Here is a 16,978-nt window from a genome sequence, read left to right on the forward strand (position 1 = left end):
TCAGTGGAGTGTCTGTAATGAGCGACAGGTCCCCAGGGGCCGGCAGCTGGTTCCACGAGCCCTTATTTTCCCTCCCCTGTCCAGCTGTCCTGTCTCCAGCCCTGGACTGCTCCTCTCTTCACCCTCCAGTGATGAGTCCTTGGCGGCTGCATGGGCCTCCTATCCTCTCGGGGCTAGTTTCTCGGTCTCTGAGCGAGGAGGAGGGCCAGCACTCATGGTGCTGGAGATCTGGGGGGAATCCAGCTTGTGCTGCTCCACGTGACCTCCCACCGATCCCCACGCTCTCCTCCTGTGCCAGCACACCGTCCCCCCAGATCTGCCGTGTGCCCAAGGCTTCAGAGCCAGGGAGTGTCCCTGGGAGCCCACAAAACACCAAGTGAGAACCATGCACGCTCACTCCAGCCGTGAGGCGTGTAGGACACAAGGCCAGCGCCTGAGGGACCTGCCCAAGGTCACATAGCTCCTGAGCAGCAGGGGCACCAGCCCTGAGCCTGGCGGAGGCAGGTCTGCAGGCCAGGGCTGCGGCAGGCAGCAGAGGGCAGCCGGCCAGGCGGGGCATGAGGTCACCACGGTGGGCCCTGGGGAGGGCTGCGCTCTCCCTATCCAGCAGGTCCAGCCCTGGCCCTGCCCTCAGACCCAGCGGACATCCCCAGAGCTCCCCTGCTCTCCTCCCAGAGCTGTGCTTCCTTCAGCCGGGGGAGAGATCGATTGAGTTTTGAGGCCAGGTGGTTCGTAAATATGCATGAGCATCGGAGGTTATTTAACTGTGCTTTTTAATTCTCTTCATGTCTGTGTCTTTCCAGCAGGATCTCTTAGTATGCACGTCAGGCCCAGGGTGGCAGGCGCCCTCCCTCCCTGGGGCCGCGGGCCTGGGGCAGCAGTTTCCTTTGCCTGCGGGCAGCCACGGCCCGCTCTCTGTTGCAGGTCCATCCACAGGCAGGGCGGTAGCTCTGGAGGGGTTTGTCCTCTGTCTAGGTCTCAGGAGCATTAGGCCTGGAAGGTCCTTCAAGATCAAGTTTACCACCCTCAGTTGTCTGCAGATGGGAAACTGAGGCCCAGCGAGGACAGGAGGCTCAGGGCCACCAGCAAGTTGGGGACAGAGCTTGAACACAAACAGAAGTGAAGCAGATACCCCCCCACACCCACGTGCCCACAGGACCAGGACGCTAGCATAGTGGTCCTGGATGCGAGGGAAATGGCCATTCATCTGAGCTTGCACAGAATCTGAGCAAAAGAAAGAAATCCATGCCATGGAGAGGAGGCGGGGAGCCTCAAGGCTCTGGGGGACAGGCGAGCCACATGAGCCCCAGGAAGCGAGCATCTGCCCAGGCCCATGGAAGAGCCGTCCTGGGTCCCAGCCCTGCCCTGGGTTTGCTGGTGGTTTCGGGCGAGCCTCTTACCCTCTCTGGACTTCAGGCTCCACCTTGTTTCCTCAGAAATGTTTGGTTGATGCTCCCTGAGCCCCCGAGCCCCCTCATGCTCTGCGCCAACCCCTTCATGACCGCTCATGCCCTGCACCTGCCCCACAGGACCCCGGCCTGCTTGGAGCAGGTGCAGAGGAAGCTGGACAGACGGGCGGACGCTCCCCTGTCCCGTCCACCCTGGTGTTTCTCTGCAGCCCGCCCCCAGGCCCCCAACTGTGGTCTCCTCTGTTAACGGCAGTCATTAACAGAAGCGTCAGCTCTCCCGCTTCCTCGGCAAGTGAAATAGTTCTGTTTAGTCAATAATTGCACCAGCAGATCAAAGGAAGGTTGAAAACTTCTCCTTTCGAGATTCTTGTCAGTTTCTCAACAGTTTTCTCAGCTGTGAATCAAACAAGGCAACAAATTTTTAGCAGAAGATTATAGCCATTTTTCCCTTTCTTCCTCAAAGCTGTCATCTAGCAGCAGATTTCAGCAAAGTTGTTCGATCTCTCCATCTGCTCGGCTTCACCGGCACCAGCCCCCCGGACGGCGCTCCTTCACGGGGGCATGAGCTCCTCCCTGCACCCCATGGCAGATAGGGGCAGGCTCAGAGGGACCGGCCAGCACCCCTCCCTCATTACCAGAGTGACAGTGCCCAGGCACATCACTCTCAGGGCAAAGCCTGGAACTGGGAAGGACGGGGAGGTGCCGGACAGCCCGGCCAGGCCTCTTGAGGCCACTCTCAGGGCAAAGCCTGGAACTGGGAAGGACGGGGAGGTGCCGGGCAGCCCGGCCAGGCCTCTTGAGGCCGCAGGAGGATCACCGGCCCTGGGCCTTTCTCGGACCATTGGCTCCTACTTCTCACATTGTTTTCACCAATTGGGTGCTCTGGTGTGTAAGCCTCCCTGGGAACAAATCTTGGCTTAGTAAACGTTAATGATCATTATCCATTCATTCAACAAACGTTTATTACTCATGTGCCTGCCCTTCTCCTCCCATTGGGGGAGGCAGGTGATGAAATATAGTTTAAAGATGACATGACGTGTCCCAAGGAGATCGGTGCTACAGACAGAAACAAAGCCGGAGTGGGGGGCGCCAGGTTGTGTCATCACTGGTTCCTCAGTGGTCCTCATAGGCGCTCATTTTGGACGAGACACCAAGGAGCTGGATTCCCTTCACTATTCAGGGGGGATGGGAGGACGCCCTGTCCTCACGGAGCTCCCGCCTGCTGGGAGTGTCTGTGGAACGCCCACTCTGGGTGGCCGGCAGGCGAGCTGGTTGTGGGTGCCTGCGTCTCCCTCCTCTCCCAGGTCTCCTGTGGTGTTTGCCACACTGTGTGCCCACACAGAGCAGGAGGACAGGCCTCCTTGCTCCAGGGAGTGGGTGGTGTAGTGAGCAGACCCCCGATGGATGCACTGCCCGGCCACACAGTCCTGTCACGTGGGTCAACCCCTGTCGGCCGACTGACCAGTGACAGCTTCATTGCTGTCCTTGGGTGGGTCCTGGAAGTGGGGCACCGGCTGTGGATGCTGGTCCTCAGGTGGAAGCAGAGCAGTCAGAGAATGGCCTCGGCAGGTTCTGCCTCAGGTGCACTCTTCCATTTGAATGTAAAACAGGAAAAAGCAAGGTGGGCTCAGGTGCCCAGAACTGATTTGCCACAGGCTGCGCTCACAGGCCATGTGACATCCTTATGGCCTGATTCTGCATGGCTGGCCTAGTTGGGAAGTTCCCTGCCCTAGGCCTGGGGCTGGCAGACTTGGCGCACTTGCTTCATGCCAGGCTGAGAAACGTTCAGAGCAGCCTGGAGACTCAGCCTGGAGACTGTGCTCGGCCATCCCAAACCCCAACCTGCAGGCCCATCGTACGGTTCAGGAGAGCGAGCCTGGGGGTGGACCCCAGCCCCACCGATCACTCCCCACCAACCCCCATCTCAGCAAGGCTTCCTAGCCCCCTTGGCCTTCATTTCTTCATGTTTACAATGGGAACAGGATTCTGGCCCCTGCCTGCTCCCCTGGGTCCTTACAGCATCACACAGGACAGAGAGAATGAGCAGAGGCTCATTCCATTTGCAAGGAATCCGGCTGTGGCTGCCGAATCACTTGATGGAACGGCTCTCCACTGAGAAGCCTCAGAGACCTTCTCTCTCCATCCCTCTCTCCTTTACCGAGGGCCCATATGTCTCAGACACTGCTCAGGTGCTAAAGGAGGGACCAGGATCACATTGCCCATGTCCCCATGGGGTAGGACGTGTCTCTAACCTAAGGAGCTCACTGCCTCATGGGGAGATGGCCGTACACGCAGGTAATACCAGCATCACGTAGTGAGTGCTACGAGAGGGTGCCTGGGCGCCGGGAGGACATCACAGGGGACAGCAGCTCAGAGGGGTGGTTGTGGTGGGTACCTGGAGAGAGGGCAGCTCAGAGGAGGTTTGGAGGGCAGTGGCCGTCAGCTGGGTGAGGTGTGGAAGCTGGGAGACAGTGGGAACGGGACCTGCGTGGGCGGGAAGCCGGGTGTTGTGTGGTGCGCCTGCTGCTCCATGGGAGCTAATGGGCCACTGAGATGGCAGAGAGGGAGGACCAGATCACTGAAAGGCTGGGGCCTTGGGGGCTAAGCCAGAGCATTTGAAACTTGAGGGTTATGGACAGCTACAAGCGTGTGATTCCAAGGAGAGAGGCAGACAGATGTCTCCCTGAAGTGTAAGCCCCACAAGGGTAGAGACTGACCTTGCCCCTTTCACCTCTGTATTCATAGTGCCCAGCAGAGTGCCTGGCACATGGGCTGCTGATGCATAGGACGGAGGTGGCTCATTCTCCTGCACAGCCCTCCGGCTTTTGGTTACAGCAGCACGTCCTAGAAGTTTAGCTGTTGCCATCAGGCATGGCCCAGCCCTCCACCTTAGGAACTGTTCCATCTGGAGCAAAGGACTGGTACAGCCTGGGGCCACATGCATGGCCTTCCTAGAAGGGTCAGGAGTGACTTCTGTGCTCCCTGAGCTCTGACCCAGACAGTCCTGCCCAGCAGGAGGTGTTGGGCTGCCCCTGACCTGCTGTCAGGTCTCCTCCTCTCATGAATGGTGGGCTCCACCGCCCTGTACACACCTGTGCTTCTGCAGGGGAGCCCAGGGCCTAGTAATCTACCTGCTAGATGGATGGATGGATAGATGGATAAAAGAATGGATGGTCAGAAGGGTGGGTGGAAGGAAGGAGAGAAAGAGGGAAGGGAGGGAGGGAGGAAGGAAGAAAGGTTGAATGATTAGAAAGGTGGGTGGGTGGATAAGTGAGAGAAAGGAAGAGTAGAAGGAACCCAAGGAGGTCAAGAACTTGGCTCAAAATGACAGTAAGGAGGTAGGTGGGTGAGTGAGGGAGAAATAGAGGGTGCGGGAGGGGTGGTTCAGTGAGTGAGAGGGTGGGTGAGTGAGTTGAGGCAGAGACAGAACCCTGGTGCCCAGGCCCCTCCCCATGTTGTCTCCAGAGGGCTCTGCCGTCTCTGGACATCAGGTATGAAGTCTGTTTCGTAAATAGAAATGGTTAACATCAGTGCAAAACGTCACGGTCTACGAACTGCTTCAGCAGACGTCATCCCATCAGTCCTCACGTTTCCCAGGGGAGGGGCTCAAGGCCAAGGTCAGGGTTGTGGTCAGCAGCAGAACTCACTCTGATCCTGGCCGCAGGCCCCCAACTGGTGCTGTCTCCATGACCCAGGGTGCCTTCCCGCTCAAGCGGAGGCCTGGCGGCAGGGAATCCAGGTTCTGAGCCAGTGTTAGCGTTGCTCTCTGGACTTTTCAATCAACCTGTCAGGCCTCCCCAGGGAGGGCCAAGTCCTGCCTCATGCTTGGTGCTAATGAGGACCAGGTCAGAGGTCATCCCAGCTCAGACGCAGGGCTGTACACTGACCAAACTTCTGTTGTCCCGGCTGCACCATTTGGGGTGGGGTGGTGACCCAACTCCTCCGTGGCCAGAGCCGGAGCCATGGGGAGCACAAGCTTTTGCAGCTTCCTCCCCAAACTGGGGAAGTGACTTGTTCTGCTGTAACCGAATCAGTGTTTGCCGCCACCCCCACAGAGACGTTCTTACATAGATGTGCGATGTTTGAGGCCTTCAGTGTCCGGCCCCTCATTTTGATACCTGCAGATTTCACAGGCTTGTCATTTCTCCCAGCTCATCTGAAATCTGTAAGAATTTGTTTTGACTCCCCTCTCTGGTTGATTTGGTTTGGTTAAGCCCTGCTGGTTCTCAGTTGGATCCTTATATCCTCAAAGAACCGAAGCGTTTTCTCTACCTTCAGTTTCCCATTGAGGGGAACACCTCACCCCAGAACGACAGGACAGTTGTCAGAAGCCGTGGTCTTGGGTGGCAGCTGGTGGCTCTCCTTCCTGCCCATGGGCTGTTTGATGTTTCCACAGCATCCTGCCCCGGGACCTTAATGTCCAGGCGCCATCTCGCCTGATCCTCCCATACCTGCTTAGTGGGAGGAGGCCCAGGCCTGGCAAGGTCCAGCGCCTTGGCCAAGGCGTGTCAGGTAACCTCTGGTCAGCCACTGAGCCCACCTCCCCACACAGGCCCCTCCTGTGGGGCAGGGGGATGAAGCCAGTAGGCAGTATGGCCAGTGTCTGAGCCCTTGGACCCAGGAGAGCATCTGCTTCATGGCCCAAAGGAAAGAAGGACCCTTGACTCTCTGCCTTAGGAAAAGGGGTGGACCCAGGCCACATCGGCCTGCCAGCCTGCTTTTGTTTTTACATTTTTAAAGGGTTGAAGAAAAATCAAAGAAGAACAGTATTTTGGGATATATGAGAACTATTAAGAAATTCAGATTTGTTTCCGCAGCACACAGCGCTCACTCGTTCTGTCGGCTGAGGCTGCTTTCTCACCAGACGCAGAGCAGAGATGGTGTGGCCGTCAGAGCCTGACGCATGTGCTCTCTGGCCCTTTGCAGAAAACATTTGTCCTTGTCCTCTCCCTGCATCCGTCCTGGCCCCACGGACCAGTGGGGGAGACAGGAGTCCCACATGGACGCCCATTCCACCTCCAGCTCACAGAGGCCCCAGAGAACAAGCTGCCGGTCCGTCTGCTGTGGGAGGGCCTGTGCCAGAGCGCATAGGGTGATGGGTTTCACACGCTTGGTTCTCTTTCCCAGACTGTTAACATTGGGTGAAGTTGTGATCCCTTTCAACCTGGAAAATCTGTGATTCACCCAGAGTTACAGGATGTCTGTTTATCCTTGGAGGTTTTTGCAAGGTTCTCAGAAACCCGTGAAGAGCCTCACATATCCTCCCTGCGCATCCTCCCTGTGCAGCACCTTCTCTCCCCACCAGGCATCCACAGGGCGGCCCGGCCCCAGGCCTCCAGTCTTCTGCTGGGCTTGGTGGGTGGACTTTCCCGCCCTCTCTCCGAGGTGATGCACGGAAGGAAAAGGGCTGAGGGGGCCACACGTGCGGACCCTGCTGCTCTCTGCTGGTGGCTTGGGGGCCTCACACGCATTGCCCGTGGGTCTCTGGCTGAAGTCAGCATCTCCCCTCTCCTCTTCTGCAAGGGGACTTCAGGACCTGCCCTTTGCCGGTGCAAAGTGACGTCAGGAAGATGTTTCACTTTCCAGGGGGTGGCATGCAGGAGAGGTAGGATCTTGCTGCTCCTTCCCCCAGCCCCTCTCTCCTCCATTTTGGAGGCACACTCGAGGGGTTCTAGGCTGGTGGCTGGCTGAGGGCTGGCAGGCGCTGGCCCCTCATCAGCTGTCCTGCGGCGGCCGCACTGTCCTTCAGTGACTTGGAGGGACAGTGCCCACAGCAGCTTGTGCTCCTGTGCTGAGACTGTTCCCTTAATCACTGTGTCCACACCCAGCCTCTTTCTCGGGAGAACTTGACGATCTGAATAAAGGACGCCGTTTCCCGGTTCCCCTGGAGGAGAGAGGAGACGTGTGTGGGCAGAAGTCACAGAGGCGGCGGGAGACTGGACTGTCAGAGGAGGAGGAGAGTCTCTGCCTGTTGGAGCTGAAAGGCAGGCAGGCGATTGTCGGGATGGCGCACAGCCCCACATTTACAGAGGTGGGCGGGGTCCCGGGGCCAGTGGCACGCTGCCTGTCATCTCAGAGGACCCTGGAATCTTAGAGCACCTGGTGGGAGGGAGACCCCTGAGCCACACGAGTGTGCACCGCCGGTCTTGTTGCCGGCCCTGGCCTCCCGCTGGAACAGGGTACAGGGCCTTCCTCAGCATAGATGGCAGTTCTCTGTGGTGGACTCCTTGCACTGGGAGACTTTAAGGCCTTTGACACTGGCCTTCTCCCAGGTCCTGCGGTGGCATCTTTCCTTGTCAGGGAGGCCCTGGCAGCTGATGGAGGCCCTGGCAGCTGATGGCCAGAGAGGCGTGTGTCTTGCCGTGACTTCCTGAGGGCCTCGGACCCCACAAATGTCCCTCTTGGCTGAGGATGCAGTGTTTAGCGCATGAGGAGGCAGCAGCCTCCCTGTCCTTCCGAGGTGAGGCTTCCAGACAGAAGGGAGGGGGGTTGTTGCAGGGGAGAGCTTCCCAAGGGAGGGGCCTCTGACCCAGGTCACGCTCTGCCTCCACTCTCTGGAGACACAGGGCAAGTCATTTAGACACAGCCTCTGTGCCGGCTGATAGAGTAGGGCTGTTCTCAGCAGGTCTAGGAGAACTCAGGGGAAGAAGAGAGACCTGCAGGCTGGCATGAAGTCATCAGGGCCTCCGAGTTAGACCTCATCGGTGGAAGAGAAGGCCCAGCAGCACCAGGGCCAGGGCGTCGAGTCCCCCCCTGGGGTTCTCTGATCTTTGTAAATGTGTGTGTGTGTACACGCGTGTATGTGTGTGCATATGTATACGTCTTTGTTACTGATCATAAACAGACTCTGGTAGAGTCATGCATTTAGCCCCGTCTTTGCTCCCTCTGAAGTGTCTGGATGGTTCTTGGTGTCTGAGCACATCAGCTTATCACGGCTGCTGAACAGGGAGCGGGCCTTGGGTTTGCAGGCATCTCTGAGGCCCCAGAGCTCTGTGGTGGGCTGAGACCAGGGTCCTGCCATGCCAGCGGTGTGCCCCAGCAAGCCGCCTGTCTTGAGTTCATGCTAGAGGAGTATGATGAAGCCCATCCTTCCACCTCATTGGGGTCCTATGGAAACCAGAGAGAGTAGCAAATGGGAAAGTGCTTTGTTATGTGGAAGACATTGGGCCATTCTTAGAAGCTGATCTTTTCTTTTTAAATTTTTATTAGAGAGTGTCTATACTGCCTTGTCAGAGTTTGACTTTTTGTTAGATCTGTGTAGAAACCACTTTCCGGGGGGGAAGGGACTGACTGGCTCCCCAGCAACCACACGTCCTGGCTCTACGAGTCTTGTTGGCCTGTGGAAGTGACCAGCTCTGCCTCATGGTGCTGTGGGGGCAGCCATGGTCCACTCATGCCTGCAGGAGGCTAAGACCCCACAAGTGGCCTCTGATGTGACCACTTGTGAGGACCAAGGCCCCTCGAGCCTTCTTAGCAAGTGATGTGAGTCAGAGAACTCTGCTCCATTCAGCAACTCTCTCTGAGCACCTACTGTATGCCAGAGCCTGCACTGGGCCCTGGAAGTGGAGACAGTCAGCCCAATGGAACGATGGGAGGAGGAGGTCGTTCCTGGCTAGTGAGCCCTGCAGAGGATCGGGCCTTTGCCGTGAGTGTGCACAGGGTGCATACTGTCTCAGCTGACAGTATCTTTCCTCATGGGTCCTGGGGCCTTAAGTCCTCAGTAGACATCAATGCATCTATTATGTCCTCCAGGGGAAATGGAACATCATGGGAAGGCTGCCACTGTTGCCACGGAATCTGCACTGACCCTTGAGGGATGGGAGGGATTTAGCAAACACAGGAAGGGGACCGTAGCCCCGAGGGAACAGCGTCATAAAGTGCACGCATTTCAGTGCCAACTTGAAGAGTGACTGGGATCTTTCCTACTTAGAAATTATATGTAGGGTAGGATTCTTGATTTAAGATTTTGTTGTTGTTCTTTCTCAGAGGGGAGGCGGATTAGAGATAACAGATTAAAAATGGATGAGCTGGAATTAAGAGCAGTAATAAGAGGCCAGTGACCATCGAATAACTCTTAAGGGTCATGAGAACTGCAAACATGGCAGCTGCCCCTTGGTGTGGCGTGGTCAGCTCTGCCCGTCTCTGAAGTGCTGGCTGACAGACGGACAGCCTGACAGCCGGCTGAGGGTTTGGGGTTCCGTCATTCAAATGTGGCTGTTTAGCATCTACCTTGTGGGCGTCCCTGTCATAAAGGATGGAGAACAGGGTGTGCTTTCTTCTCAGTTTATTGATCGATCATCTACTTAGTGGGCATGTAGTCCGTACCTATCCCTCATCTATTGACCTGACTCTTGGTGGCAAAACCCGGTGCAAATGAACTTCACAAAGAAAGGCAGGATTAATTGATTTACCTAGTGGGGAGGTCGAGGCAGAACTGGCATGGGCATAAAAGGACCGGTGGGGCCGGCCCTGTGACTTAGCGGTTAAGTGCTGGTGCTCCGCTGCTGGCGGCCCGGGTTCGGATCCCGGATGTGCACCGACACACTGCTTCTCCGGCCATGCTGAGGCCGTGTCCCACATACAGCAACTAGAAGGATGTGCAGCTATGACATACAACTATCTACTGGGGCTTTGGGGGAAAAAAATAAATAAATAAAATTATTAAAAAAAAAAAAGGACCCATGGACTCATTCAATACACATTTTTTAAAACTTTTTTATTAAATAATAATATACGTACAGAAAGTGCAGATATCAGGAATGAATTTTCGCTAAGTGACCACACTTAGGGAACCAGCATCCAGACCAGGAAACAGAACATGACAGACATCATGGGGGCCCCCCCCGGCTCCTCCCAGACGCTGTCCTTGGGTAGCCCCTCCCTGCCCTCAAACAGCACAGAGCGGTTTTGCCCGTTTTTGTAGGATGTATCAGTGGAACCACACAGCCCCCACTCCTCCGTGTCTGACTTGTTTCATTCAACGTTGTGTTTGTGATGTTTGTCCATATTATTTGTGCCCATAGATCTTTGTTCCCGCTGATGTCAGTCTTCCGTTGTTGAATCCGCTGCACTTTGTGTAATGGGCACGTGAGCCGTTTCCTGTTTGGGCTGTTAGGAGAGTGGGACGGTGACCTTTGGTGCCTGACTCTTGTGAATGTTCGTACGTAGTCTGAGGTGTTGGTTGTAGGATGTGTGCACGTTCGCCTCTAGTCGACACTGCCGAGTGGCCGTCGTAGCCTGTGTTCTCGCCACTGAGGGCTGGTGGCTCTGCACCCTGGTCCTTGAATCCGTTCAGTGCCTACTGGGCGTTCTGGGAGGAACGTAGGGACCTCACTGTGGTTTCAGTTTACATTTCTCTGATGATTAATTTGAGCTCCTTTTCATATGTTACTGGCTCTTTGGATATCTTCTTTGTGAAGCCTCTGTTCACGTTTTTTGCCCATTTTACAAGTTGGATTGTCTGGCTTTTTCTGACTGGTGTGTGTGAGTCCTCTGTGTTCTGGGTGCGAGTCCTGTCAGATTCATGTGTCTCATGGAATCCCCTACTCTGTCATTGCCTTTTTACTCTTTTGGTGAGTAGAAGGTCTTCATTTTTATAAGTCCTGTTTGTTACTTTTTTTCATGTGTGGTTAGCACTTTTTGAACATTATTTCAGAAATCTTTGTCTACTCGAAGGTCAGGAAGATGTTCTCTCTAGGACTTTACTGTTTACTTTGTATGTGTAGATTTGCAATCCCTCGGGAATCAATGTTTGCGTGTGCTGTAAGGTGTGGTCGTTTGGGCATCCCGTTGACCCTGCACCGTTCACTGGGGAGACCATCCTCTCCCCACTGGTCAATTTGTCTGTCCTTGTGTCGTTAGCACACTGTCTCAGTTACTGTCGATTTACAGCATGCCGTGATGTCTGCCGGGGAGGTCTTCCAGCCTGGTTCCTCTCCCACAAGGTCGCCACGGCCAGCTGGGCCCTGGGTCTTGTAGGTGAACTGTAGGTCACTCGGCACATGCTTGTTAACACCCACACTGATGTCGGGCCTCCTCCACTCGCAGTTTCTGTGTAGTTGACCTTGTTTTTCCCTGTAGCAAGTGGGCTTCTTCCAAGCCGGGAGGGAAAGAGATGGGAACATGTCACAGACAGTTCAGGGTTTCATCGTCCCAGCTAGCAACCTCCGAGGAAAGAGAAAACTTCTCTCCCAGCTACAGAATATGAAATTTCAGGAAAAAACCATGGTTGGCCTAGCCTGGGTCACATCTCCACTCTTACACTGATTGCCATGGTCAGAAAGAAGGGGATTCAACATTGACTAGACTCAGGCAGGTGCCCATTCCTGTGGAGTGGAGAAGGAGCCGCTCCTTCACAGAGAAGTGGCTGCCAGGCCGACTGGAAAATAACAGCAAAATTAATAGAGAGGGGTCTTTGAACTGGCTCTGATGGCTGAGCACGAGTTCTTCAGTGAGACGTCCCAGGAGCAGAGGGCCCCAGCAGAGACGCAGAGGGCTGAAAGTGCAGCCCGTATTTGTGCTGTGGTAGGAGACAAGCTAAACATGATGACTTGAAAACTTATGTCCACACAAAGTCCTGCACATGGCTGTTTGTAGCCACTTTATTCATAATTGCCCAAAACTAGAAGCAGCCAAGGTGTCCTACAGTGGTGGGCAGGTCAGCAAACCGTGGTCCCTCCAGAGCATGGAATACTATCTAGCGATTAAAGAAACGAGCTAGCAAGCCACCAAAAAGACATGGAGGAACCTTAAATGCATAGTGCTAAGTGAGAGAGGCCAGTCTGAAAAGGCTCCACCCTGTGTGATTTCAGCTCTGTGACATTCTGGAAAAGGCACAGCTATGGAGGCAGTAAAAAGATGAGTGCTTGCCAGGAGTTGGGGTGGGGTGAGGGGTGAGTGGTGACACACAGGGGATGTCTTAGGTGGTGAGGCTACACTGTGTGACACTGTATGGTGCACACATGACACGACACATTTGTCAAAGCCATTGAACTTGACAGCATGAAGAGTGAACCTTAATGTACGCAAAACTTTAAAAATTGTTCAGGAGGATGGGCAATTCCTAGGATGGAATCTAGAATGTGGCAAAACAACCCAACTTAGATTAAATGAAACAGTCTTACTGAAGGGGGTGGTGGGAAAGGTGCTGACCTCAGTAACTCTGGAAATGAGTGAGTTTGTAAACTAAAGGCAGGAGAAAGTGCACTGAGCATTGTGCTCTAGCTGATAAAGTGTTTCCGTGGAGATGGGGTACCATTTCTCTACTGCTACGTGGTGCACTGGATCAAACAAGTAGGTAGGTGGATGGTGGACGGTGGGAGCCAGGCCCTCCCTGTGAGGTGGGAGGTTAGGTCAGCAAGGGGAGGGGGCTGGAATGACCACGTAATGGCAGATCAGAGGGGGAGACGTCAGTGTAGACGTGTGTTCAGTTACTAGAGATCCAGGGGGCTACATGTGGAAATGTTTACAGACGAGTGTATACACATGGTATACACACACAACACACACACATTTCCTGGCTCTGTCGGCTGCGAGAGCCTAGAGGCAACACCACCCCAGTAGCAACAAGCACACCCAGTGCCCAGGTGTCGTGGATTCTACCATCTCCAGTGAAAGGAACCCGAGACTCTGGAGCAAGGGCTGGCTCTAGGACTGGGGCAGGAGACACACGGGGTGAGCCTGGACCACCTTCTAGTGCCAGAGAGTAAGGAAGTGCTCAAAACACGTAAGACACTGAGGGGGCACGTCAGAGGGACACAGGGGCCGAGTGAAAGAGCTCCCAGTGGCCAAAGTGGCAAGATGAAGTCGTACTGGATTATGAGCCAGAGCATAACGTTAATATCCACGAGTCCATACTAACATCACTAAGTGACTGAATAAATAATTGGGGGGAAGAGACAAATCTCCTGTAGAGAAGAATCCCAAATAGCAGCCACTCTGCCCTCAAGAAGGGGAGCACAGCCCCCCAGCCTGAGGTGTGGGCCGTGCACGGTGACTTCCTTCCAGAGAGCGCAGTGTGGATGGGCAGACGGGAGCAGACGGTGGAGAGACCAGGCGCACACACCTCAGCCAGGTGATCAAGGTCACCCTGACGGTGTGCAGCCTTCATGGCACATGCTGAGAAGGACACCATACCTCTGAGTCTTCCTTCCTGGACCCATAACCCCAGTAATCACGAGCAGAACATCAGACAGATCCAGTAGAGGGACAGTCTACACAACCCCTGAGCAGCACTCCCAACACTGTCAGGGTCATCAGAAATGAGGCAAGTCGGAGAAACTGTCACAGCCCAGAGGAGCCGAAGGAAACCTGAGGACTGAAAGTCTTGTAGGATCCCACCTGGAACCCTGGAACAGACAAGGGCATTAGGGAAAACTCAGGAAACAGGAAGAAAGCGGAGACTTTAGTTCACGAGAACGTGTCAGTGTTGGTTCATGAATGATAACAAACGTACCACGTGACATGAAGCATGGTGACAGGGCCACCGGGCACAGGGTGGATGGGAGCCCTCTGAACTGTCTTCACAATTTTCTGTAAGTTTGTTTTGTTAACCTATGGGCCCCACTCTTAAAGACCCTGGGACAGAAGGGTGGACGAGAGTCCTGCCCAGGGCGGCATTGCAGGCCCGCGAGAGCCCCAGCTCACTAGAGTATTTGCCAATAGAGTGTTTAAGCAGTGTAGCACTTTTAAAGAGCTGCCCGTCACAGTCTGTTTTACGGTTGGCACCTAAGAAGACTAAGAGGAGAGAGTGGTGTGCTGAGGGCCTACCATGTCCAGAGGTGCATTGGGTGGGGTTTTCTTGTTTTCTCCCCCACTCGTTCCTTACAACTCCCTGACGTAAGTAATGGCACTGTTGCCTTACTGCTGAGGGCACAGGAGCCTGGGGGAACAGACCAGCTGAGTGGCACCTGCTGGGGGAGGGCTGGGTCACCCTGGGCGGCCTGACTCCCCTGGCGCTGTGTCTCCTATGAGACTTTGCCGATTCTCGTGCTCAGTGTTCAGTGTTGGAGGCGCCCCTGCTCTATGAACGCGTCGTCTCCTCTGTCTTCATCGCAGAAGCCTCGGCTTCGGTCCGAGGTGAGCTGATCTCCTGCCATGTGGTCCTGCAGGGCGACTACGACCAGAGCAGGACCAAGGTGCTGCACCTGAGCATGAACCCGGCCAGCGTGGCAAAGCAGCGCCTCCGCCAGGACCGGGCCCAGCTGCAGGAGGAGTGTGAGCGGCTGCGGGAGCTCGTGCGCGCCCTGGAGAGAGGCGGCCCCGTCCCCGCAGACCTGGAAGCCGCCGCCGGTCTGCCCTCATCCAAGGAGGTGACAGGTAGGTACCTTCCCTGTCCTTGACGGTCAGTGGGCAAGCCGACCCAGACGGCCTGCTGGGGCAACTCAAGCGTCTGTCCGTCCTGTGCAGGGAGCTAGGCCACGGGAGACCCTGGATGGGGCGGGGCTTACTGGGGGGCAGTGCTGAAGGGTTAGTCAGCCTGGGCCTGCAAATCACAGCAGGAAGTGACTCAAGCAGCAGTGGAGACACAAGGGGCTAAAACCTTTTCAGATCCCCTAAGACAAAAATCACTTATCAGTTTACAAGTGCCCAGTTAATCATGAGTAAATCCAGTACTCCGTGGAAATAGAGACCATCTTTCACTGGTCAGAGTACCTTTCGCAGGACGTGGGGAGCCCTCTGCAGCCGAGGCCTGCGCCAGTGCAGAGCATGCAAGGCCAGGGGAAGCTGCTTTCCCTACGACACACATCTTCCCCTCGCTCTGCAGCTGTCAGTCAGGGTAACCGCCTCTGAAAGCGCGGCTCGTCACCTCCAGTCTAGGAAAGTGACCACTGGAGCCTGGTCACTCCACGCCTTGGAGGGTTTTACGGTCGCCAACCCCTGCCCCAGGAACATCCACACTGCAAGGGTGGAGAAAAGCAGGTCCATCAGCGCAAAGGGGGGTACCCTTTGGGGCCCAGTATTCCCAGGGTCACCATACACAGTGCAGCCCCGTGGGGAGGGCTGGGGGCCAGAGGGACGCCCGCAGCCTTGCTCTGCTGTTGGAGGGTGCCTGGCGCTGCTGCCCACTCAGGGCCTCAGCTGGCCTGGGAGGAGGGCTCCCCGCTTGGTCAGAGCAGCACCGACGCCCCTCAGCTCTCACGTCTGCTGACAGCTCTTTTTGCCCCGCTTTGGGGATATTTGCAGGGACGGCGCATTGGGGGTCAGGCTGCTGTTTTCCTGACTTTTGCTTCTCGTGTTTCTAAGTTGTTCTTCCTCCCTGAAGCCCTCCCTGTTTCCTGTTCATGCATCTGTCATCTCACCCCTGTGAAGGCGGCCAGGCAGTTGTCCGTTAGTCAGAGTCAGAAAGGGTGTGTAGCCGTCATTTTGTCTTCCTCCCTTGGCTGTGACGAGCCCAGTCTGGACTGGGCTGCTCTCAACATTGCTTCTCGGTCTGGGGTCTCAGATGCAGTCCCCTCTCCCTCTGTGTGTTTCACTGTCAACCTGACATGGAAGTAGCCTTTCTCAAAGGGCCTGGGGACAGTGGTCACAGCCTTGTGAGATCATGATGGTAGCAGGCCCTCGGCACAGTGTCTGGCACACACAGGACTAGGGGCTGGCCTGGTTTGTGAGGTCGAGGGCCCTGGGGTCAGCCAGCCCTGGGTGGGTTCCCAGGTCTGCCCCTCCTCACACTGTCACCCTCTTGAAGCTGCAGGGTCTTGCTGTACAACTGAGACTGACAGTCCTGTAGACGACAGGCCTCAGAGCCCCTAACACAGTGCCTGGTACACAGGGGGTGCTCAATAACTGCTCCTCATCGGATGCCTCTGGTTCTTAGTCTTGTCCCGGTTCCTGTGACCTATCCCCAGGACCCTCGGCCACTGTCCTCTGTGAGACTGGGGTTCATGCACCATTGTGGGGTTCAGCTGTGACTCTAGCAGGATGGAGCTGAGCAGCAATCTGCCAGCCTCACCTGAACTCTGCCTCTGGGTGTTTCATAAGGTTACATTTGCTCTACAGCGACTTTCCCGTGATCTCATATTGGGCTTATGAACAGCGAGCGCAGGACGTGTGTGCACGAAGTGCACGCCCTCTTGTGTACATATGCACACACGCACCCTTTCACACCTCTGCACACACAGACCCTTTCATGCCTCACGCACAACCTTTCTCATCTCATTTTCCAGAGGTAGTCTGGATCTCTAACCTCTGTGCAGGACCATAGGGACCCTTATTAAATTCTGTCCCTTTTTCTGTAAATCAGAGCATCAGGATACAGTAAGGAGTGTGACAGAAGCATGTCTGAATTCCTAGACTGTTCCCTTTCTCCTGGGCGGAGTAGAGATTGTCACTAAGGCAGCATGAGGCCCCGCCAGAGCTCAGAACCCCGGCGTGCCACCCTCCAGGGTGCTGCCCTGCTCTCCTGCCGGGCAGCCAGTCCCTGTGCTTCTACATTCTCCTCACCTCCTCACTGTTCAGTTCTCAGCAGCAGCAGCTGCTTGAGGCCACTGGGCAGCAGCCAGATCTCAAGAGAGGATCCTGGAATCCGGGCACGCAGAGATACAGGCCTCCCCAGAGCCTCCATTCTGGGG

At 55.6% G+C, this 16,978-nt stretch overlaps 1 protein-coding gene across 2 annotated transcripts in view; it reads left to right on the top strand.

The window, feature by feature from the left end:
- The window catches only part of MAD1L1 (mitotic arrest deficient 1 like 1), a 454,569-nt gene that overhangs the window by 334,602 nt on the left and 102,989 nt on the right, over positions 1-16,978 (top strand). For both annotated transcript variants that reach the window (XM_058569410.1, XM_058569409.1), the window contains one exon: positions 14,519-14,726. In XM_058569410.1, coding sequence (XP_058425393.1) covers positions 14,519-14,726 — 208 coding nt within the window. The remainder of the gene's footprint in view (positions 1-14,518; positions 14,727-16,978) is intronic.

This window comes from Diceros bicornis, chromosome 26 (assembly GCF_020826845.1).
Source record: "Diceros bicornis minor isolate mBicDic1 chromosome 26, mDicBic1.mat.cur, whole genome shotgun sequence".
NCBI lineage: Eukaryota > Metazoa > Chordata > Mammalia > Perissodactyla > Rhinocerotidae > Diceros > Diceros bicornis.